The sequence below is a fragment of the Mustela erminea genome, chromosome 1 (genome assembly GCF_009829155.1).
Source record: "Mustela erminea isolate mMusErm1 chromosome 1, mMusErm1.Pri, whole genome shotgun sequence".
NCBI lineage: Eukaryota > Metazoa > Chordata > Mammalia > Carnivora > Mustelidae > Mustela > Mustela erminea.
In genome coordinates, this window is record NC_045614.1 from 74,188,911 (window position 1) to 74,213,050 (window position 24,140).

Consider the following 24,140-nt stretch of genomic DNA (forward strand, 5'->3'; position numbering starts at 1 on the left):
TTTATTCCATCTAATAAACATTTTATTTATATAAAAGACAAACAATGCATAGAATGAAAATAAGTGCTTGAGACATTTGATATAAGAAGAGTATATAGCATTCACATTCCTATTTTAATACATGAGTACTGCTGAAGTGTTCCATAAAAGAATAAAACTTTCCCTTTCTTTATAGTAGTAAAAAAAAAAAATCAGTATTTTTAGGAACTACAGAATGTTATTCCTTGGTCTTTTTCTTGACACAGAAAAAAGAAAGAAAACAAGCCACAGTATCATCTGACACTACATTCCAGTTTATGCTGATGACCACCCAGAAGTGATAAAGCTCTTTTGAATTTTGGAAAATCCCATTAATGCGCCAGTATTCTAGAAATTCACCACTAGAGGTCGATGAGCAACAGCTATTGGGACAGCATTAGCGAGCCCTAAGGTGCATGGAACTTCCGGGCACTTCCAGGGTATTGCTGGCAAGCTGTCCCGAACTCTCTCAGCTCACGCCCACTGAGCACGGTGCCTCCAAGGTTCACCTAATCCCAAATCTCCGCATACTTGCTAAAACCTCAATGAGATGAGATCTTCCAAAATCCAAATGGAACTCATCTACTTACTCATTGCCAGTCCTCTCTTGTATTCCTATTTGGCTGAAAATAGGTAGCTTTGAAAACATTTTAGAAAAAGAGTTTTTTGTTTTTTGTTTTTTGTTTTTGCAACATTAACACTTCTTTGTGGATTAACAAGTTCCTATGGATTATTAAAGCTCATTCTTTGTTCTTGCCCACATGGACACAGACTTCCTAACTGCAAATGGGACTCCTGTGTCCCACATTCAAGTCCTTATGGGCAAATCCTGCAAAGGGATGGTATGGTGGAGAGAAAGATAACCGTGGCAAAAGCTTCTCGATAAGAGCTTCCCTCCCTAATGAGGGGGGAGGGGCAAAGCTCTTAATATATAGACAAAAATAGATTTGGCTTACGTGGGACCGCTTAGAGGGGGTCCCCTTCAGTCTGAAAAAAGACCAACTTCAAATCTAACACCAGACCAGGAAGAGGGAGGGACTCAAGCTCATAGAGCCAGAGAAGGACTGAAGGAAAGTACATTTCTTACAAGAAGCCTTGGTTTGGGGGTGGGTTTAATATCCAGATGGGGGTGGGCAGTGGAAAAGGCAAATGTTTATATCAAGAAGTAAAGCAGCTTTATAAGTGTGTCTACACCTTCATTTTGTGAATGATGTGGACTGGGGAATCGTGGAAACCATCTGCTGTCTATCCTCACTTGCGAGATCCAGATTTTTTTTTTTTTTTCAAAATCTCCAAATATTTAAAAAAGTGGCTCGATTTTGTCAAATGCCATGCTGGCCAAAAAAAACACATGTTCAGAGTGCCTGAGGAAACACTTCTGACCATGGCAATGCTGTGCGGCTCAAATCCTCGTGACAAGGCCAAAATGTACCTGAGCATTCAGGAGTCCAGACAGATGGAACCCATGGGTGTTTGCATAGAAAGCTAGAGACTCGAACCAAGCCTGGTGAAAAACCAAACACAATGAACCCCAAGGGGGGAGATTTGTTCTCTTTAAGGAAAGGGAACAAATTTTTATAGTAGCACGGCAATATAGTAGCATAGGTATGGGGGCAGGGGGTAGGGGGTAGGGGGTAGAGGGTGGGGCTTAAAGAAAAGAAAGAATGATCTCTCCTTAGTAGAATACGTGATAATTTCCTAAGTGGGGAAATTTGTCCTGATTTTTATGCCTGTGACGCCTGCGAAGGTGAAAAACTGGGCTCGCAATTTTCAACTTTCAAAGATGGGATAGGGTTTCTGAGCTGGTTGAGGAAAGTGGCTCACAAACCAGATGTGGGCTTGAAGCTCAAGTGAAAAGTCCAGGAACATGCAGGGGCACACAGGAACCCCAGGATCTGGTCCCCAAACAGTGGGACACTAATTGGCTCCATAGCCAGAAAAGAACCGCCGCGCAGGGAATGACTATTTTGCAAAAGCCAGTGTGGCGTGGCCACGGTGGGCTCTGAGACTCGGAGCTCCTATCCTAAGGCAGAGCCCCCAACTCGTGCAGGCCAAACACCAGCGCCCACGTTGATTGTCAAGTGCTAATGCTGTCACGGATCCCTTCCTTCTGTGCCTGGTTCCAGAGCTCTCTAAACAAACCAGTCCTGGGATATTTGATTTTATTTTCCTTGTCTCCTTCCAGAGTATGGCTGTATATATATAGATATAGACATATATAGATATATATAAAACATAGCTATTCCATATTTATATACAGGCATTAATAAAGTGCAAATGTTATTGGCTATCTCATTTCCTGAGGAAGTGCTAACACAGCTTATCCTATGACAAAGTCAAAGGCATAGAATGCTTCATGTCACCCACTCCCCGCTGCTGGTGGTTCTGCTCAGCCCCACCAGCTTATAGGGAGGGCAGTGACCCCCCGGGCTTCCAGGAAGCATTGGTTCAGGTTCAGGGACAGCCTCCTGCTGCCTCTTGTTCTTTGGTGACAGGGGCAGCCTCTTCAGACGTAGGCCAGCCTGCCCCAAGAAGAGCTATTTGGTAGTGTTCAGTGAGCCATCTTCCGGAATCTTCTCCTCGGAGCAGCTCCTCCCTGAGAGCCTGTCCAGGTACTCCAGTTCGCTGAAGCGCTCCGCCACGCACTGGGCAGTGAGCCGGGCCTCGGGGTCGTGGTCCCAGCACTCGGTCAGAGTCTCACACACCGTCTGGATGCCCTGTGGTTGGGAGAGAAGGCGCAGACACCTTGAGCTGCTGTACCCATTTGCTCCCAGGCACCATCTGATCACGGCAGGTCATGAAATGGAGAACCAGCACGTTTGATCGCGACAAGGCCTCTCCTGGAGGCTTCTGGGGTACAGAAGCATCCCAATGCTGGAAAACTCCCCTGAAGAACGGCCCTCAATATCCTGTCACCCTTATCTCTTTTTTAGGGCACTTTGGGCTTTTTTGTTTCAGGTAGTTTTCAGTTCACAGCAAAATCGAGCGGAAAGCACAGAGGGTGTGCACATACCTCCTCCCCCACCACGGACATCTCGCATCCATGTGGTGTATTTGTTCCAATCAATGAACCAACACAGACACATCCCTACCAACCACAGTCCACAGTTTGTAGTGGGGAACGTGTTAGGGGTCCTGACAAACGTGCGATGACATGCATGTGCCGTTACCGTATCCCAGAGAGTAAGTTCCCTGCCCTAAAAATCATCTGTGCCCCCACCACCCCTTCCTCCCTCCCTGAGCCCCTGGAGACCATGGATCTTAATGTCTCTGTGGTTTTACCTTTCTAGAGTACCTTATGGTTGGAATCCTAGACACATTTCTGTTTAAAACAGCACTGAATACCGCAATCAGAGTCAAGTCTAGGCTTTAGTCTGGTTTCACCTTGGAAAGTCACAGGTTCTGTGGACAGCTTCCAACAGCTGCCAAGGATGGTCCCCTGGGCCCCACGTCCCCTCCCCCCAACCCCCCAGCAACATCAGGCTGCACTGTAGAAGCAGCTGTCTTGTAGGTCAGCTGGGCTAGATTCTAGGCTATGTCAGAGGGTTTTGTCCAACCCCACGAAGGTCCCATTCAAAGGCCCATCAAGAAAATGCTGCCCAGTATGGTGGCAAGGGTTTTCTCTCACGGCTGTCATTTTTATTTTGCATTGCAAATACTTTTTATCATTTCAAGCCCTTTTCTGACAATAAAACAGGCAGGGGTTAAATTGATGGGAAGAACTAGAGCCCGCTCCCAGCAGGTAGAGGCTGGTCTGGTCACTGGTAATCTTTCCCCAGAGTGGCCTGGCAGACCGGATACATCCCAGCACTTTTCCATCCAACATCTACTACCAATAACTTTCCCAGCATACCTAGGAGCCTCTCCCTCCCTTCCCAACCTGTGAGTGAATTCATGATGTTGAATTAATTGTATAATTCACCTAATTGACGGTATTGATTGATGGCCTGTTAAGAGTGGAGTGGTATTGTTGGTACACAAGTAACATTTATTTTACTCTGGCACTGTAATTACAGGCAGTAAATTAAATTAAATATTAAGCATTAACTTGAAATCAATAGGGCAACAAATCTCATTAAGAGAAAAAATGTATTATGCAAATTCTTTCCAGAATTTTATCATCATGAATAATGGCTTCATTACTAGAACTGTATGGCGGAGGAGGCAACAGAATCTGAGAGAAATAACACCGGTGCCTTCTGATTTCAGAGGTAACACAGAACAGCCTTGCCTTTTCAGTCAGAGAGGCTTTGCCCAAAACCCCAGGGGAAGCCCTGGGCCGCAATGGCCTGGTTCACGCTCTCTCCGCTGACTTGATTAGGGTCTGTCTGCTGAAGTGGCTCCAGGCCAGGATTGGCACAGACCGGGCTTCCTGCTCCATCTGTCTTCCTGATTGCGCGTGATTTGTTGTTTCTGTTTCTTATCTCAATTTGCCTGGCCCTGAGGAAAACCTAAGACTTCGCCCCAGCCTTCACTGGATAAGGGAATTCTTCCCAAGGAGGCAGTAAAACTCTTTACTCCATAGAAAGATCAGCTCTGTCGGTGAGACGGGAGTGCACTGTTCTCTCTCATTCCTCCTTCACGCTCTCCTGGGCATGTTACAGGGCCCTCTCAGCCCTCTCAGCCCTGCCACCCGCCACTTTCTTCTTTTTCTCTGACCACTGCCCTCCTCGAAATGCCCCCAAACAAAGAATCTGGATAGTTCTCTCTCCCTCGTCCTGTTAAGCCCAGAGCTGCTATCCTTCCAGAAATGGCCTAACCTACCATCTCTTGAAAGCAAAAAAAGCAGCAGCCAGGAAGATGTTCTCCACAGACACATTTCCTGTTTGTTCACTTGCACTTTCTTAATTCTCTTGGCTCTCTTCTTTCCTGAACTGGCCTCGTCTTTGCAAACTCTGTGCACCCAGCCCAATATGGCCCTGACCACAAGGCAATGGGCTCCCCCCACCCCAAGTCCAGCCAGCTCACAGACTCTGCTTACTTCTTACTCGCTAAGTATTTCTTTCTAGAGCTGAAGATTCCCAAGAGAAAATATCTGGAACCCAGAAGGCAACAAATCATAAACACTCTATGTAAAGTCTTAGCGGTGAGGGGCAGAGCCTACAAACAAAATATTTCAACCCAGAAACAAGCGGGCTTGCTAAGTGGGACAGATACCCCTCAAATGATTATCTGAGAGCAGTCTTTGAATGCCGTGTCTACCTGCTGCTTGGAACCCAGAACAACAAGTCCACACCATTTGACTGAAATTTTCCTTATAAACAAAACCCAACAGGACCCTAGAACACAAAGGGACCCAGATTAAAGCTCAATATCTTACAATCCTCTCCTCCCTTAGAGGCTACTTCAGAGAAATCTTATTCTCCCCTCCTAACAGCCGTTCCTTACCTGGTGGTTGAGCCAGGAGCTGGGAATTTCTGGTCGCCCTCGGTCTCTCAGCACGTTGTCTTTCATGCTCTCAACACAGGGATGCTCCCGCACCTTGGAACCAAATGGAGGCTCATAATCTTTCACTTCTGTTAAAGAGAACAGGTGAACACGGGGCCATTGAGAAAGGTGTGTGCAGCTGGGGACCTGAGCAGGTTGAGAGCTCTGGCTGAGTAGCCTGAGGCACTGAGCATCAAAATATATCTCTGATTACTCTGAGAGCAATTTTTAAGAACGGTCGATTAAAATAAGAAGGAAGGAGTGGTTGTGGAAAGAGCTTGAGAGATATTCAACAGATAATCATCGAGGGCCTCTTATGAGCTAGGTACTGTGCTAACAGATGTGGACAGTGAAGAACAAGACCAACAAGGTCACTGAGCTTTCATTTCATTTATTTCTTAAATTAATTAATTGATTATTTTAGACATAGTGAGAGTGAGAGAAACAGCACAAGTGGGGGTAGGAGCAGAGGGAGTGGGACAAGAAGACTCCATGTTGAGCTCAAAGCCAGCCTGGGGCCCGATCCCACAACCCTGAGATCACGAACTGAGCGGAAATGAAGACTTAGATGCTCAACTGAGTTGAGTCTGAGTCAACTCAGGCCCCCCATGAGGTTACATTTTAATGCAAGCTTTCTCAGTGGGGTGATATTGCTCCAAGGGGGACAAAACTGGTTCTTGGGAGGTAGAAAAATCCTACACATTAGTAGCCTAGTGAAGGTCCCAGTATATAAACAGGTTTAATATATGGTGGTAAACTTCATGGGGATATCTAGCTGAAAAGGGAATGAAATTGACACGACACAACATGGATGAACCTTAAGAATGTTATGTTGAGTGAGATAAGGCAGTCACAACAGGACAAATACTGCATGATTCCGTTTATGAGGTACCTGAAATAGATGAATTCATAGAGACAGAAAGTGGAATAGTGGTTGCCAGGGATTGGGGGATGAAGAGATGGAAGGCTGTTGTTTAATGGATACAGAGTTTCAGTTGGAGGGGAGATGAGAAAGCTCTGGAAATAGATAATGGTGATGGTTACACAACATTGTGAATGTACATAATGCGAGTGAATTCTACACTTAAAAATGGTTGAAAGAGTGAATTTTAGATTCACTCTTTAGATTAGTGTATTTTTGTATTTTGTATTAGCGTATTGTATTTTGTATTTTGTATTTTTGTATTTTGTATTAGTGTATTTTTGTATTTTGTATTAGTGTATTAGTGTATTTTTCCACGATGGGAGAAAAAAAATTGCTATGGAGTATTGATTAGAGAAAAAAAAAAATGTCAGGGCACCGGGCTGGCTCAGTCGGGGGTGGGGGGGGAAGAAAAGAAAGTAAAAGAAAAACAAACAAACAAACAAACAAAGAAAACAAGGTCTGTAAAGGCTCTTTACTACAACAATGATGACACAAATGTTGAGCAATGCTGTTTACTGGGATGATGGAGGAGAGCAATTAACAACACATCAACAAACAAAATTTAAAAAGGAATTTTCCTTTAGTGATCCATGGGACAAAGAAGAGAAGAGAAGAGAGGATGATATACCCCTTGCCTAGGGCTTCAGGTTTCTGCTAAAGTCAATCTCTTCACAGAAACTTCCTTGAATATCCCCAAGCCATTCCTGGCCAAAGGTCCCGGGCAGAGCTCTAGTTTAGCCTATCCCATATTGTGACAGGATCGCATGTTTATTTGTCTCATCTAACAAGATTGTGAATATCTGAGGGCAGGTTCCGACTCCCTTTAGTCATTCTTGAATCCCTAGCATCCTTGACAGAACCTCCTATACAAGAGGCTCTCAACACATGCTTTATTGAGGAATGAATGGATGGATGGATGGATAGATGGATGGATGAATGAATTTTAGATCTGGTCCTAAGTGGCAATGCCTCAATTCTAGTTGAATATTAAAACAACACACTAACATAAGTGGGGGGATCAATACACACGTCACGGCGGCACAGGATAACCTAAAAGATAGAAAACACGCCTGTATTAAAACGTGTCTGCGATGGAAAAGGGGGGGTGGGCTGGATCCAATATACTTCTCAGAAAGGAGGACCTTCCCTTAGCAAAATAATCTTGTATAATGAGTAAAACTTTCAGCAATTTGCCCTTCTAAGCTAAGAAGTGAAAAAGTTTTCAAGGCACTTTTTGAAAAGGGATGGCCTACTCTTCTTGGTTTATTTGTTTTCTCCCCTTTCCCAGAACCCCCCTTTGCATATTCATCTTCTGTGATACTCCCATTCCCACGCCCAAGTATAAGAGCGACCAGGATATCGTCTTTTCTCAGGAGATTTGAGATGAAGGCCTCCCATCACACTGAGACAAGCACAAACCATCCTTCCTTCTGTGTGTCTACTTTTGTCCTCGAGTGCCATAATGCTTCCTCCTCACTGTTCTAGGGGTGAGAGTGGAACTTTGATCAGCATAATATTCTTCTTTCTTTCTTCCATTTCCTTATCTTCTATAGACTTTAAATTTGTAAGGTCCAAGGCAGAGGCTGAGTCTAGGGTCTTTCAATTCTCCACTCAGTGCTTAAAACTGTGCCATATACATTGCAGGCATTCACTAGATAGGAGTTGGGTTGAATCCAAACAAAAGCAGAGGACTGGCAATCAGAGCTGGTTCTCAGTACAGCTGACTCCGACCTAACCCGTCTCTTCTATAAACGGAAGGGGCTGAATTGGATGACCTCCATATTCCTCTCCAGACTTATCTTGTAATCCAGTCTAATCGAACAATATGATGACCTCTTAGTACACTGACTTGAGGTATGTATATTCTAATACAGTATAATGGGATAGGATTTGTATAGGATATAAAGTGCTCTTTAGATAATCTATCAGTCCACAGAGTGTCCATTTCCAGCTGTTTTGGCTGCCATAGCTGGTGTCACTGGCTCTCTGCCTAGATCCCTTTACCCGGCCAGTAGCGCCAGAACCTAGCTGCCACAGGTGTTGAGTTCTGAAGGCTCACACCTTTGTCCTCTCTAGAGGACTGCTGCTGGGCCTGGAGATTTCCAGAAAGTCTCATCCCTACAGACACCCTGCAGCCAACAATAAATTTATGTGGGTGTTTTCATAGTCTAACCCTTTGCCTCTGCAGGGAGATAACTGTGGGGCAATTCATCCTCTAGAGTTCCCCCATGAGATCAGGCCGAGGCTAGAACTCTTGAAACTACAGGTTTGCTGAGCTTCTCCCATTCCTGCTTCTCTTACTCCCTTCCTCTGAGACCTATCCTCAATGAACCATTGCACAAAAATCTTTGTGTCAGGGGCGTCTGGGTGGCTCAGTGGGTTAAAGCCTCTGCTTTCAGCTCAGGTCATGGTCTCAAGGTCCTGGGATCGAGCCCCACATCTGGCTCTCTGCTCAGCGGGGAGACTGCTTCCCCCTCTCTCTCCCTACTTGTCATCTCTCTCTGTCAAAATAAATAAATAAAATTAAAAAAAAAAAATCTTTGTGTCAGACTAGTTCTAGTAAAGCTGGCCTAAGACAGCTGCCAAGGAAGTGCTTTCTCTTTAGGTCAATCTCTCAGCAAAACTGCCCCCTCTGTCCCTAGTTGCAAAGCCACCCTGAAGAAGACTTGCTAGGACTTCTTCTTGAGAAACTGAATGTACTAACCCATCAACGATCCTCACAGCACAGTGCTCAGAAAGGGGCAGGGGATGACCATGGTCAGGGAAGGAAAATGGCAGGATAGGAATCAATCCCAGGTGTCGATCTCATGGCTGAGATTCCTTCACAACAAAGGAAACCATCTAGTTGAGGTTATAACCCAGGGCCAATTTATTTCATTTCTAGACTTAATCTTCAAAGTCACATAAACCACAGTATCTAAGTTTGTAAGTTCTGTGGAGACCAAAGCAGGTTTCCATGGGGAATGGGAGAGAGTGCTCAAGAGATGCACAGGGCAACAGGGATGGGCTTGTTTTCTGGGTAAAGGAAAAGTCATGAACACTCCTTTGGAAAAGAAGACAAAGACGGCAGTCCTTCACCAGAGCAAAGAGAATTTTAACTGGATTACTTCCTATTTTCCTAAAACCTTGGAAAGTTGTGAGATTCTCTAGTATCCCTAAGGGGTATGAGGCCTGTTTCCATTATGTGACTTGTGGGAGAGTTCATAGGGAAGGGAGGTCAAGGACAGCCTGAAAGCAGCTGGCCCTGAGCCAAGCTGGGAGAACGTGAATCCATGAGTCTCTTTCTAAGTTCAAATTAGACAAGTCTGGGTGAACATCATGTGGCCCAAACAGGCACACCCCAATTCCTGAACAGTGCAGTAGTCTTTCAGGTGAGGAACCAAGATAGAGACTTCAAGCGCATGCATGTTTAAAAAAAGTAAAAAGAGAAAAAGAGGGGTGCCTGGGTAGTTCAGTAGGTCAAGCGTCCAACTCTTGATTTCGGCCCAAGTCATGACTCAGGTTCCTGAGATAGAGCCCCACGTTGAGCACTATGCTGGGCATGGCACCTGATTATGATTCTCTCTCTCCCTCTCCCTCTTCCACTCCCTCTCCTGTGCTCTTTCTCTTTCTTAAAAATAAATAAATAAATAAATAAATAAATAAATAAAATAAAACATATGCGTGTTTTAAGCTGACCTTTCTTCAACTCCCTGCGGATGTCATACTTATACGTATTTTCCAAGACAGCTAATTTTTGTCTTTTTTTGGTCTTACTATGGATTTTTACAATTCCTCTTTCTTTGCTCTTTGCCCACAGTTTAAGCATACTGTTCCCACCTATTTTTTTAGTCATGTTCTAGAATGATGACCTACGCTTGGCAGTGCCTCTCCATCACCAGCTTTAATATCTGATTGTGGCAGCATGAAAACCACCGTCAGCCAGTAATGTCTTTTTTTTTTTTTTCTCTTTTTTCCCCCCTTTCTGGCTGTGAAGGCAATGTCATTCTCAGACCTCCACCCCAATGCAGAGGGTAACTGCTGACAGACATTATGCTGGAGGGCTCTTCTTCCTGGAGGGCCTTGTGCTAACTGTTCCTCAGGTCTACCCAGAGGCCCTCAGGATACAGAGCACATCTGCCTCCAGCGGAAGGAGGTGGCCACAGACACCTGGGTGGAGGCCTTAATTCCGGGGCAGGGGTTTGAGGGCAGGAAGTCTCTGCCAGCCAGGTGGGCACCGATGGTCTTCCCTGGGACGGGATATCAAGCGCAGATACCCGGATGGTCCTGAGGTATCGAGCAGAGCGAGTTACCCGCCAAACCAGGGGCTAGTTTTAGCTCTCACTTTCTCCCATGGTTTCAAGCATTTAGAGGCTGAGATGCTTGAACTACTCTGGCAAAACTGCTGGGTCCCGATTCCATATCTTTTATCCCTACTTATCCATGGTCCTTATCTATTTATTTTTCATGTTGGTGCTTGAAGTATTTTTATTTTAGAAAATGCACGTGAGGGGCACCTGGGTTGCTCAGTCGGTTAAGCACCTGCCTTTGGCTCAGGTGGTGATCCTGGGGTCCTGGGATCAAGCCCGGCATTGGACTCCCTGCTCAGCGGGATGCTGCTTCTCCCTCTCCTCTTGGCATGTTCTCTGCTCTCTCTCTCACTATCTCTATCTCCCTCTCTTTCAAATAAATAAATGAAATATTTTTTAGAAAAACAAAAGGAAAAAAGTGCATGTGATTAAAACTCCAAAATTACTAAATAGACAGATACGGTAAAAGCAAATCTTTCTCCCACTCCTCATCCCTAGTTGCACAAAACTGGCTTAGGTTGAATGCTAGGATTAAAGGTGACTTAAATTTTCCCCTTACTGTTTACGATGAGCACTTCTCAATCTGCATTTTTATAAAAGATGAAGTGTTTTGCTCCCCAGTTCACTGAAGACTGAAGCTTGAGTAAAACACTGTGGAAACAAATCACAAGGCAAATGAAAGCTACTCGGGTGTTATGGGCAACACCAAATTGCTCTTAAAGTCACAAAACACCCGCTCTGTCCTCATCATATCACAAAGCCGGAACGACCCATCCCAGAACCAGCACCTTCCATGGAACAGGCTTAGAGTGGCACTGCTGTAAATGTTTTTGCAAGGAAGAAATAGGAGTTGCATCTTGACAGAGGAAGTGAATACAAGTTATTAAGCACACTTGAAGCATTTTAAATGAGTCAGACAGGGAATGTCGAAGAAGAGTCTCAGAAGATGTGATCCAACACTTCATTTTACAGTTGAGAAAAGAGAGGCCAGTGCACTGGATTCCGGGAAGAACACTCAGAATTGCACGCTAGATTACTGGTAACTCTGAAAATGGTTTTGCCTTTTTAGGAAGCCTTGCATGCTTTCTCCTCTCTCCTCAAGCATTGCAGTGAGCTCTTTCTTCCCAAGCCAGAGCAAGCCCAGCTGGGGCAGCCCCAGGTGGGAACATGCCTGTCACAGATGTGACAAATGTGTCCCTCCCTGCCTTGGCCAGCCTTGCACACCGCGTGACTCTGAGAAGGGGAAGCTTATGGAACCTAGGGGGTGGTGATGGTTTGTAATTTCTAAGAGTTATGCAAAAAAAGCACTGATTACTAAGAGCAGCCCTCTCCTTAAGTACTATTATTTACCGACATTAAACCCAAACAGTCGTCCATTTTGGGTTTAGGGAAACAAGTGGGATGGTGTGGGTGGGGGAAAAATGAGCCTCTCACAACTTGGGCTGCGAGCACCAGATCAGGACAGGGTTGGCAAAGGAGTTCGTGCATGGTTATCTAGAGTCCTCTTTGTGCATGTGATCAAACAAGGCCCAGGTTCAGGCCTCCCTTCTATGAAGAGCTGGAGAGCAAGCCAATTAAGGGGTGAGTGGGCTCCCCAACATTACTCAGTCTACTCCCAGAAGACCGCTGGCCACACAACTTTTCATGCCTGCTGGCCCGACTCCCTGTGGGACAGGCTGGGCAGCTTGTGTTCACCCTCCGAAACTACCCTAGGAGCTGCCCTCCACCCAAGATGGAGGGGGCTTGGAAGGTGAGCCCCCAGCTTCCTCGTGAGTCAGGTGAGGTGGTGTGATGCCGAGTTCAAGGTGTGTGTCTGCACCCGGGGTCCCTGGCAGGACTGAGCTCCAGCAGCCTGCAGTGGTGTCCTGCTGGATAACAGGCCATTTCTTGGCCTCCTTCCCTTTCCTGACTCACTTCCCGTTCCCTTACTAGCATTTCCTGAGATCACTTCCTGAATAAACTACTGAGGCTCAATTCTTTGTTCCAGGGCCCGAGGCATCCAACCCAAGGCAGATGCTCACACAACAGAATTCTTCAATCAAACCAAGTCTCTGTCCCGCCCTCAGGCTGCTTTCCAGGCCAGGCACACCAAGGCCCACCACCGAGCAATCCTCGCCGCCCCCCGCCCACCACCACCCTGACTGCCTCAAATAACCTCTTTTCTAAGAAATGCCTTTATTGGGAACAACTTGATCTTCTTTCCAGCTCCCCTTCTGCCGCCTTTCCCCAGTCTTCTCACTGGTGGAAGCCAGCCTGCACTCCCAGACCCTTGCAGCGTTTTTTAAGTTGTCTGGAAGGTTCTGAAGAGAAGCCATGCTTGCCTCTCTCCACCCACCACCCCTCCCCAGTTCTGTGCACGCAGAGGGCAAGGCCCTGGGACGCAGCGCCGTCCCTCTGGAAGTCAGCATCTGGAACACAGCTGTTGTTCTGATGTGGTGCCAACCCCACAGAGCAGCAAAGCCGTTGACACTTCTCTGAGAAGCAGCGCCCCTGAGTTTTAGATCTGCTTCCAGATTTGACTCCCCTGAAATCCAGGACAGCAAAGCCCTTCTCTCCTGTCTCTCTTCAGCCCTTCTCCCCGACCCCTGTTTGTTGCTGTCCTTGCTTTGGGTCTCTTTCCTTTCTTTTTGATTCCTGCGTTCTTCCTGTCTGTTCTGCAAGGCGGTGGCAAGCTGACAGTCCGCTCAGGGCCTGCGTTTCTCCTCTGGTTAGACGCTTGCTCTGCGGGCTGCTGTGTGTCAGTTTCTATTCAGAAGCCAAATGGCCAGGGATTTGGAAGTCAGTTTGCTTGTGGGCCTGTTTAGGCTGGGGTTTTGGCTGGGAATGATGTGAATATTGTGCCTGCTGTGCTGGCCACAGGGGGCCTTGAAAGGGTCCCCGCCTCCATCCGCCTCCCACACCACAGACACTTGCATGAACACCAAACAAACCGAGAGCTGAGAGCCGGACAGAGATTTCTTTGTAAGACAGAGCCAGGCTTTGCGTCTGTCCTTGCTGAGTGACGACTACATGACCTTCCTCCTTCTTTATAAGACAGGAACAGACCAATCACCTCCTTCTTCCAATGGCTCTGAGAGACCTGTTTTCTTCACTTTTATATTCTGTCAGGCGATCCAAGTGTCTGAAGTTAGGCCCTCTGTCGTAATCTGTCTCTAACTCTTTATTTTTTCTTCCTAAAATCATCATATTCGCCTCGTCCCACCGCTGGTATTGTATCATGTATCCGTTTGTTCACCACTTGTCTTTCTAGAATATTTGCTCTTCAGAGACAACTTGTCCCTTGAGGACAGAGACTGATTTTTGTTTTGTTTTGTTTTGGTTTTAATTTTTTCACTGCTGTGCCTTCAGCATTTTGAATGTGCCTGCCATTTAACTGGTACTCAATAAATATTTGTTGAGGGAAGGAATGAATAAATAAATAGATCTTCAGAGAAAAAAGGGTAAGAAAGTTATCTCAGACTATCAGGTGCTGAGCCCATAACATGCTTAGAAAGGAAAAGCTTTGGGATTCTGCTAAAAGAGATGCACCCAGAGGAGACGGCCTTGTCAGTCTCTGGAGACTTTCATGAGGGAGGCCGTCACCGAACGTTTTCGCCAGCTACTTCCAGAGAGGCACTCAATTAAAGGCCAGGATGCACAAGGTTGCACTGGCTGCCCAATCCGTAATGATAACAATAGTGAGAGCAGCTGTCCCTTACTTGAGATGTCCTTCGCTGGTCAGACCGGCGGTGTCCTAGGAAGGCCAGGGCCAGTGGGCTAGATTCAGACAGCAGGGCTCTGATCCCTGGCCACACAGCTTGCTCAACTCCTGGCACCTCAGTTTTCCCATCTGTAAAATGCAGCCAGTAACAGTGCTCTCTTCAGGGTCCTTGGTAGATTGGAGGAGTGGACCCTTGAGGCAAGTGCACAGTCACGGCGGCTACTCCTCTGAAGCTCTCATCATGATCACACCTGCATCCACCAGGAGGCCTTCCCCTTTTGACCGCCCTCTTCAATTATGACAGCTCATCGCTTGAGCTCCTGGGTGCGAATGGCGCTGGACCAGCTGGTTTCAGAAGAGTGTTATGACCCTCTGTTTTCATTTTCTCATCTGATAAGAGAGACTTCTCCAGTGTGGTGCTCTATCTTTCTCTGTTTCCCCCTGAGCTGTTCTGCACAGAGGAGAGGCTGATCAAGAAGGAACTCAAGGGGACACTCCTGAGTCTTCCCCTTCCTTCCAGAGCTGACCTAACCCCCTTGTGCCTGACCCTACTGTCGCACTCCCCTCAGCTGTCGTGGGCTTTCAGTGCCCTGCCTTACCTTCCTGCAGCACGGGTCACAACAGAATTGCACTTGCCTGTTCAAAAGTCTACTTCAGTTCCCGTTAATAGCATAAGACAAAGCCTAGTATTGGGACCTAAAAGACATTCATAGAAGACCTGCTGTGTGGTACGATGGTTCCTGGGGAGACGAGCCTAGAAAGGTGAGCGGGGGGTCAGATTTAGGATCCATGTGAGGAGTCTGGGCTCAACCACAAAAACAGAATGGAGTCACTTAAGGCCAGGAAAGCTGGGGTTTCTCATTCCCTGAAAGACAGTCCCTTGATGCTTGGTATCCTACTGTATTCAGTTCGATGTTTTGCTACGTAGAATAAAGCTGGAGGGAATATTAGCTGTCTTACATTGCAAAATAAAAATCTCAATCTACAAGTCATCAGACTAAGTTAAGCTTCATTTTTCACCATTTCCCTTTTCGAAATGAGACGGTCAGTGAAAAATGGTAATTACACACGTTTTATCTGAGATTGCAGAAAAGAAGGCTTAAGCTTCACGAAAACCTTTTTATATCCTGTTCTCTTTCTTAGACCTTCAGAATTAAAGCCTAACATTACCTGAAGGGAATTATTATACATTTTGCTTTTAAGGTAAGAGATGTGTCTGCATGCGTAAGGTTTTCTTTACTTTTTAAAAGTAAAAAAAAAAAAAGAAGTCCATCTCATCAGTAGGCTACAAACATCCTGAAGGCAAAACCTGTCCTTCTACCCCTGTTGGGAGGCAATGCATCTATCTGCAGGCTTTATGTTGTTTCCACGAGACTCCTAAAATACAGAAGAAAAGTTTCTGAAACCAAGACTAGGCTAAGAATCTGTCTTTAATATTTTTAAGATAGATCCCTCCTCAAACAAACAAAAACAAAAACGCACATACAAAAAAACAAAAAATGAAACAAAAACAACAAACAACAAAAACCAAAACAAAACCAAAACAAAAAAATCCCTAAACTAAAAAACAATGTTTTCCAAAGAAGGTTAACGAAAGGACTTAATCTGTGAGTTCACGTAATCAATCAACTGAAGGGCTTTCAGTGGGACTGAAGTGAGTGCAGATATATAACTTGGGTTTCTGCAGCATGAGTGGAGATGGGAGAAAAAGGACTGTGGGCTTAAGATCAAACAAAATGAGAAACGGGATGGCCTATTTCCGGTTCCCCAAAAGCTGTCTGTTCTTATCCTAAAGGTTATGAAAGGTTTTTTGAGCAAATGAGATCCTGTTCCTTCCTTGGGAAAACTTGTTGATACTGTATCCGTTTTTAGACCTTGTAAAAGTTGGTGAACTCAGTTCTTCCCCATGAGCCCGAATTCTTCCACACTCAGCAAATATCAACAGGAAAAGGCTTCAGTCATTGATAACAATGAGAGCAGGGAGCTCACACAGGGCCTTAATAAGCTGGCTGCGCCGACAGAGGGAAAGACAGAGGCACAATCTCCAGCTCATGTTTATGAATAGTGGGTTTGAAAAGAGAGAAAAGATACCGAAACCTAGGTAAATTTATTCTGACAGTGACAACAGCATCATCTCTTACACAATGCATACCGGTCTGAAGATTCATTTTGCAACTGTCAAAGCTTTTAAGCAGAAAATTATCCTCAGTGGCTAAAACTTGGTTAAACAAATTTCACTGTGCAAGGAAAAACCAAGTTAGTTTTGGAAGTACTATTGAGGAAGAAACTCAGCAAGACAGCCAGATAGGAAGTGCCATCCCTATGCAGGAACCCAGCCAAATAGGTGACGGGACAGTAAGCTTTCCAGTGGAAAAGAGTGATCTGGACCCATTCTGGAGGATCAGCTAAGGAAGTTCTAAACAGGATGAAGACTCAGAGCCAGCATGGTGCCAACCAGAGCCACCATGTTTTACCAATGGGTAGTGTGGCCCCGTGATCAAAGCTCTGATGATCTGAGCAACAAAATAAATTTTGATGATATTAGATACTCATAGAATAAAATAAATATTCATAGCTCCAGACCGATATAAATGCATAATGGAAAGAATAAATACTGGGGGTGGTGAGGGAAAAGACGGATCTCCCTTATAGCAGAAGACCTACTACCACATGTAGGAAGGCTAAGAAAACAGAAAATCACTGATAGGCAAACATTACAATAATAATTGTTGCCAACAAGGATGACTGATGGAACCTAAAATCAGCAGGTAAATTTATGATAAGAAACAGGTCTTGTATCTTTATGAATTAGGTATTGAGTACTTCTGAAACAGGTTAAGGTAGCTTCTTATAAGATATGTATTAACCACAAATGGAAAAAAATAGTATCTTTACAGGGGAGAAACCAGGCAGGTACCACCCCAACCCAGGGACCAAACTGAACAGGCACCCTGACGTCTTGTGCCCCCTCCCTGAGCTGCCGAGGAGGGCACAGCATCACTGCTGTATTCTTCATGCCCCAAAAGCACAATCTCAATCTAACCATGAGAAAACATCAGAGAAACCCAAAGTTGAGAGACCGTCTATGAAAGAACTAGTCTAACTTCTTCCTGGGTGTCAAGGTCAGGAAAGACATACAGAATGAGGAAGTGTCACAAGTTGACCAAGAAGCCATGGACGTTAACTGGAATATAGGATCCTGAACTGAATTCTGCTCCAGAAAAGGACATTGCTGGGAACTCAGAGACATGAATAACTTGTACGGACTAATTAAGGTATTGTGCCAATGTCAATGACCTGTGTTCAATAGCTGTGCTGTGGTTTAGGTAAGGTGTTAACAGTAGGGGAAGCTGGCAAAGAGTATATGGGAACTCCCTATCCTACTTTTGCAACTTCTCTGTAAGTCTAAAAATATTACAAAACAAAGAGTTAAAAATAAAACTAGAGTTGGCTTGACTTGACTTAGCCACCAGCCAAGACCAAGCTGAGATGCGTAAGTTTCTTAGGTGAGAGCTCAGTCATGGAAACTACTGAGAAGAATGCAAAAAGGATAAAAATGTAGACCTGAGCCATTCTCATGTCCATGGAGATCAGGATAATGCTTTCTAAAACAGCGGCATCCCTTCTACACCCCTGAAGAATACCATAGCATTCCTTAAAAACTTCTCTACTAGAGTTTTACAAATCTAAACAAATATACCAAATCGTTCCACTTGTTTTGCCCAAAAAAGTAAAGTCATCCCATAAAAATAAACTTTGAGCTAAATCCACTACATAGACCTTATGATTCTTAAGATTTAAAAAAAAAAAAAACCCTTAAAATAGAAAATGAAACAAAAATCAGATGTTTTCCACTGGATATTTTTATAATATAAATGTTTTTATAATATATATAAATAATATTTTCCATTGGATAAATAGAACTAATTCTATGAATTGTATTCATGTTCCTCTCTTGCCAGATATTTAAATATCTGGTGAGACGCATTAAAAGAAAAGTAATCATACTTCAGAAAGGGGAATAGAAAGCTTTATGCTCCAAACATGGCTTTCAGCTTAAAAATCTAGCCGTTATTAGCACAATTCCCAATCCTCTTGGAATGGCTGTGTACTAACAGATCTCATCTAGCTCCAACTGTGGGGTTAACACTATTATACCCCTGGAATCATGCCTGAAGTAAGCGGCATGACATCATTTTGAAGACGCATCAAGCCCTGCCCCATGATAGCGGTCCATACATACCTCCCACTGCGTTACAGCGAGATGTCATTTCCCAGAGTACCAGAGCCATGGAGTAGACATCCGTCTGCTTAAAGGATTCAACGTTCTCCAAATTCATCCTGGACTCTAGGACTTCTGGAGCCATGTATCTTGCAGTTCCCACCTAAAGCAATAAAAGACATTGAGGCCCATCATGTAATTCCAGCTGCATCTTTATTTTAAAAATATAACTGATGTTTGTCCTCTACACATGCAGATGATCTCTGAAAAGTGCAGTGCTCTTTTAAATTATGAGACAGGCAAAGAAAGTTAACAGCTTATGAAATTATTTTTAAAAATAGGTTTTCTCTCCCTGAAAACACTTTCAAAAATATAAACAAAGCATACCAAAATAAGGAAGTGCCAAACCCCAGAGCTGCTTTATCTAGTTTCATGATATATGTCATCGTATTATACAATAACATCCTCACAGATAACTGGGGAGACAATGTCTGTTCTACTTTAGATCTTTATTTTTGCTTCTGCAAATTAACTGTTTTTCTCATTCCTCAAACACCAAGATTTATGGGGAAAATAAGAATCATTGTCATTAGTTTCGGTCACTTAAGGACTGTCTTAATCTTCTTTGTTTACTCTATGATACATTCCAGTGTGCCAAGAATGTAGTATAATTTCATAAAATCTCTAGTAAAATAAGCTGCATGAAAGTATTTCTATAATAAAAGACTAAATCTAGACCATTTTATAATTTTGATGGCCATGCCATGTAGTTTTGTTTGGACTATGATAATGTGAAAAGACTGGCATACATAGGGAAAAAGAAAGATATTTTTAGGGAAGAGATCACTTAAACATTTGGTTTTATAGCATGTGTGGCTTCACTAAATAACAGTGAAGTCCTACCTTCTCAAGAAGCTAAGGAAGGTCAGGTAAATTGATATTATTGTCCCAAGGAATGTTTCGTAATGGTATGTAACAGAAGAAAGTTTTCTTCTTAATAGGTCACTGCATGACTCATTACCCTGTCATATTACTCCATCCATGTTTCACTCGATATATTTATTTGAACATTGGTTGTGCAGCCATGGACCCAAGAGGCCAGACTGAGCAGTAACCAAATGGTTCAAAAGCACACCGACCTACTTAGAGGAAACAATGGTGCTTTCCAGACTCTACTGTAATCTACATCAAGCTTCCAGTGTGTGAAAAGATGGGGCGCTCTTATTCATAAAGGGTGGCTTGGTACTTTCTAGTGACCTTCCAATATCTCCTTACCCAAAAAGATTTTTATTTTCATCTGTGAGATGCTTCAAAGGAACTACAGAATTGTGTGTTCACTCAGTCTGTCAACTCAACTCAAATATTGATTGGTCACTTTCGCTGTTCAAGGCATTGTGCTAGATGGGAGCAAAAATGCAAGTGGATTTGGGCTCGAAGGAGACTGCTTTCTAGAAAGGTAAAAAGAAAGCAAGGTAGCCACCAATAGTTCAGAGTAGGAAGGGCTGAATAGAAGCAGAAGAGAGGAAAAAGACAGAACCAAGCACGAATGGGGTTGTTCAAAGCAATGAAAAGTCATTTGCAAATGCGAGAGAGATGAAGGCTGACTTAAGGAGAAGAATATCTGTCCTGAATTAGATGGGCTTGGCAGAAACCAGAGGGGAAACGTTGTTCATTAGAAAAGCATGCCGGCAGGACAGAGTGGGGCATGCCCAGGGGCATGTCTAGGCAGGTGTCCATTAGCATCAGGCTGTTTGAGACAAAAGACATGAGAGATGGGTGGAGAGGTGGTGTAGGCCCCCTACAAGTAAGGCGATCCAGGTCTAACTTACCTGCCCACTGTTGGCCAGGTCATCCACAGACAGAGTTGGGTCAAGGCGCAGGGAAAGCCCAAAGTCACAGAGGCAGCAGGTCAGGTCATTCTTCACGAGGATATTGGAGCTCTTGAGGTCCCTGTGCACGATGGGCATCTTGGGCCTCCCGCACAGGGTGTGGTCGCTGTGCAGGTGAGCAATGCCCCGGGCGAGGGAGCTGCCCAGCTTGCGCAGGTCCTCCCAGCTGATGACGTGCCGTGTGAGGTACTCCTGTAGGTTGCCCTTGGCATGGAAGGCGGTGATCAGCCAATACTGCTTCCCCAGCTCGGTCTTCCTCTCCTCGGCAGTCAGGAACTGCAGGATGTTCTCATGCTTCAGGTTGATGTCTGAGAAGATGTCCTTCTCCGTCTTCCAGGAGGCATACTCCTCATAAGGGAAGATCTTGACTGCCACAGTCTCGAACTGCTCTGAAGTGTTCTGCTTCAGCTTGGCCTTGTAGACCTCAGCGAAGCGACCTTTCCCCACCAGGGTGTCCAGCTCAATGGGCAGTAGCTCTGTGTTGTGGTTGATGTTGTTGGCGCAGGTAGAGCTGATGTCAGAGCGGTCGTCTTCCAGAATGATGGCCAGGTGCTCGCTGAACTCCATGAGCTTCCTCGGCTTGCTGGTCTCCCAGGACGGGCTCAGCTTTTGCTGCCGGTGAACACGGTAGCAGTAGAAGGTTATGATGACGGCTATGGCAATTCCCAGTGGTGGCAGGAGGCTGACGCCTGTCACTTGGAATATGACTAACAACAGGTCAGGGTTGTTGGTGGCATATTCTGATGTGGAAACAAAAGGAAGAAGAGAAGAAATTGGGTTCAGTGGGTATGGACGGTCAGAGAATGGGTCCATATCTCCAGCACCTAGACGTTTTAACATCTGCATAGATTTTGTGGGTAATAAATTGTGACTTTTTATTCCACGGATGGATGCATATGTCCAGACTTCCTTGCCCCTGGCCACCTACTCAAGGTCTCCTAGTCTTCCCTCAAAGTTCAGCTTCAATGTCACTCTCTAAAGGAGATCCAGGAAAATGTGGGAAAGTGTTGTATTTTATATATTATCATAACATTCTACTTTTTCCTATATGACAACTTGGCACAATTTGAATTAAATCACTATGAGTCCAGTTATGGGGTCTTTCCCTATTTTTCCTACTTATCCCACCCTCAAAGGACTGACAACTCCATGCTGCCATGGGCCACGTCTTCCTTTTTTACTACTGGAAACAGCACTGAGCCCACATCAGGTCCTCAGTAAGTGTTGGATAAATGGATGAAGCAATTATGGAGTGTTAACTAAACCCCGCGCGTTACAAGAGGCTTTGGGAATAAAGAAAGAATGACAGCTCCTGCCTCCAAAAAGCTTGTATGGATGGCACAGGGTAAAAATGAGGAGACTGGCACAGTTCTATCGTCATCTTTGTGCTTTTCTATACTCCAGCTTGTCCTATTCTGACCGACACCCAGGCCACCCTTAAGCAGGTGGTAGGAAGAGAGTGGGGAGAGGAGTCTGTGCAAAAGGGTCTCTTTGGAAGTCACTTACCTCATATCACCCAATATCCCTCTTTTTCCCCCCAAAGGTATTATTTTTTCATTTGGGAAAGAGAGTGAGAGAGAGAACGCATGACAAAAGGGAGGGAGAAAGGGAGAATCAGGCTCCCGAGTGAGCAGGGAGCCTAATGCAGGCCTCGATCCTGGGACCCTGGGATCATGACCTGAGCTGAAAGCAGACATTTAACCGACTGAGCCACCCAGGTGCCCAACATCCCTCTTTTCAAAGTGCATGTGATCTGAAGTTTCGTAGAACAGGAAATCTTACTGGCAACAGTGGAAATATTACTACAAAGGTGAGAAGAGTAAAAAGAAGGACATGTAGCCAGTTTTCTAATTGGGACCACTGAGGCAGACCTGTGCAGTGATGGAGGAGAGTCCTTAGCCCCAGCCATCTGACCACACATAGTGTTGTGTATGTCAAACTTTACTTCATGCGCTGGCCTTGGCTGACTCTGGTCACATGGTTTTCCTTTAGGGAAGAAAAACACGAATGCAAACAGCGGCAAGAAACAGTGAAAGGCAGTTATGGTTCAGTGAGAGCTTTGTGGTGGGCTATCTCCACTGGGCAAGAATGCCAGAATCCTATTGCTTTTATGTGTCATTCATTTTCCCTCACAGGTACCTACTAACAAGGAGACCTCATGATCAGATGCTAGATTCGCTCATTCAACGTAGCGCTGTTGGGTGCCTACTATGGGTATGGCCCTGCCCTCAAAGAGGTTACAACACAAGGAGAGGATTAGGACACGCACACAGATGCATAGTAACACAGGGACACCTGGGACAGGCGGGGAATGTGTGCTGCAGTCTACACGCATTGGTGGAATGTAGAAAAGCTTAGAGAGACAGGGAACCACCGTGGCAAGGACTGTCTCTGAGGCGGTCAGTGGAAGATGGGAAAAAGTCAGTGATGGCTAGAAGGAATGTTAGGTTAGAAACTGCGAATATATGATCTGCTTGAGGAAGAGCAATTTTCCCAAACTGTCAACTCTAGCAAGGGAACTGAAAGGAAAAATGTGGGTGAAGGAACTGGACATCATGTCAGAGAAAGTATCTGTAATTGTTCAATAGGCAGTCTTCACCTACTGTAGGTGTTTGATGAGGATACAGTAGTAAGAATATAGTCCAGGTGAAAGGCAGAGAACCATAGCCTCTTGAAGAGGACCCATTACCTAGATCGTATTTGCTATCATCACTTAACAAAGCACAGTGAGAAATGAAGCTTGTGCTTTGCTGGTTTGGGGTGCTTGGGTTTTTATTTTAAGGGGCTATTTAGGTTTCACTTGACGCCCTGCCTGGTCTTAAGAACAGTTCTAAGTGGAAACACCAACTTCCACTGCCTATATATTCTAGATGAAAACCTTAGCTCTTATGTCTATCTGATGGCATTAAAAAAGTCCTGGAAAAGTAACCCCAGAACATCTGAATTTCAGCAAACAATAGGACAAAACAATTACTATTATGGGGAAAGATCTATTAGTGCATGAAAAAGAACAGGAAAGGGGAAACAATATGGCAACTGACTGAAAACCCAAACTCTTGCTCACACTGGGAGGCATGAATGGGACAAAGGACAGGTGGTGAGAGTGGGGGGTGGAAGTGACAAGGGGACAAGGCAATGACAGAGGGAACTGGAACTGCAAAAGTAGAAACAGTTCATGTGGACAAGTACGGACTGTCCCCATTGTTCAGCAGAGTATGAGCCTGGAGAGCAAGGGTAAGGGGCCAGATGAAGGAGGTGTCCAAGTGGGAAACGATGTTCCCCCTCAGTAACTCTGCCTCTATTTTCTGAAGGATCTCATGGATGGGTCTGCTTCAAGCACCCACTTGTCTGCCTCCACACAAGATGCCTTATCATCATAAATCGGCTTGATTCCGGTGTTGCTTGTTTCCCCCAAGAGGAAGCGTGCTCTATAGGGTAAATCTACACGTACTGATCACCACGCTATACCCAGCACCTGGTTCAGAATGGGTACCTACACCGAGTGAATGTTGGTCACAGAAGCTGAATGGATGATGACTTCCACAGGACAAGAGCCCTCACATGTGTTTCTGTTCTAGAGCAGAGCTGGCAAACCATGGCCCCAGGGACTATTTTGTAAAGTCCCATACGTTACAAATGTTTGTTTGTATCTTGAAGAGTTGATTAGAAA

General features: G+C 45.0%; 1 protein-coding gene across 4 annotated transcripts in view; it reads right to left on the reverse strand.

Moving 5' to 3' along the window:
* The window catches only part of TGFBR2 (transforming growth factor beta receptor 2), a 90,347-nt gene continuing 66,207 nt past the window's right edge, over window positions 1–24,140 (reverse strand). For 3 of the 4 annotated variants that reach the window (XM_032321910.1, XM_032321992.1, XM_032321834.1), the window contains 4 exons: window positions 20,411–21,210; window positions 18,603–18,744; window positions 5,407–5,534; window positions 173–2,735 (listed from right to left, as the gene is read on the reverse strand). In XM_032321910.1, the coding sequence (XP_032177801.1) occupies window positions 2,556–2,735; window positions 5,407–5,534; window positions 18,603–18,744; window positions 20,411–21,210 (1,250 nt within the window). In that variant the 3' untranslated portion in view covers window positions 173–2,555. Of the gene's footprint in view, window positions 2,736–5,406; window positions 5,535–18,602; window positions 18,745–20,410; window positions 21,211–24,140 lie in introns of all 4 variants that reach the window. The other variant, XM_032322078.1, reaches the window with a different exon arrangement.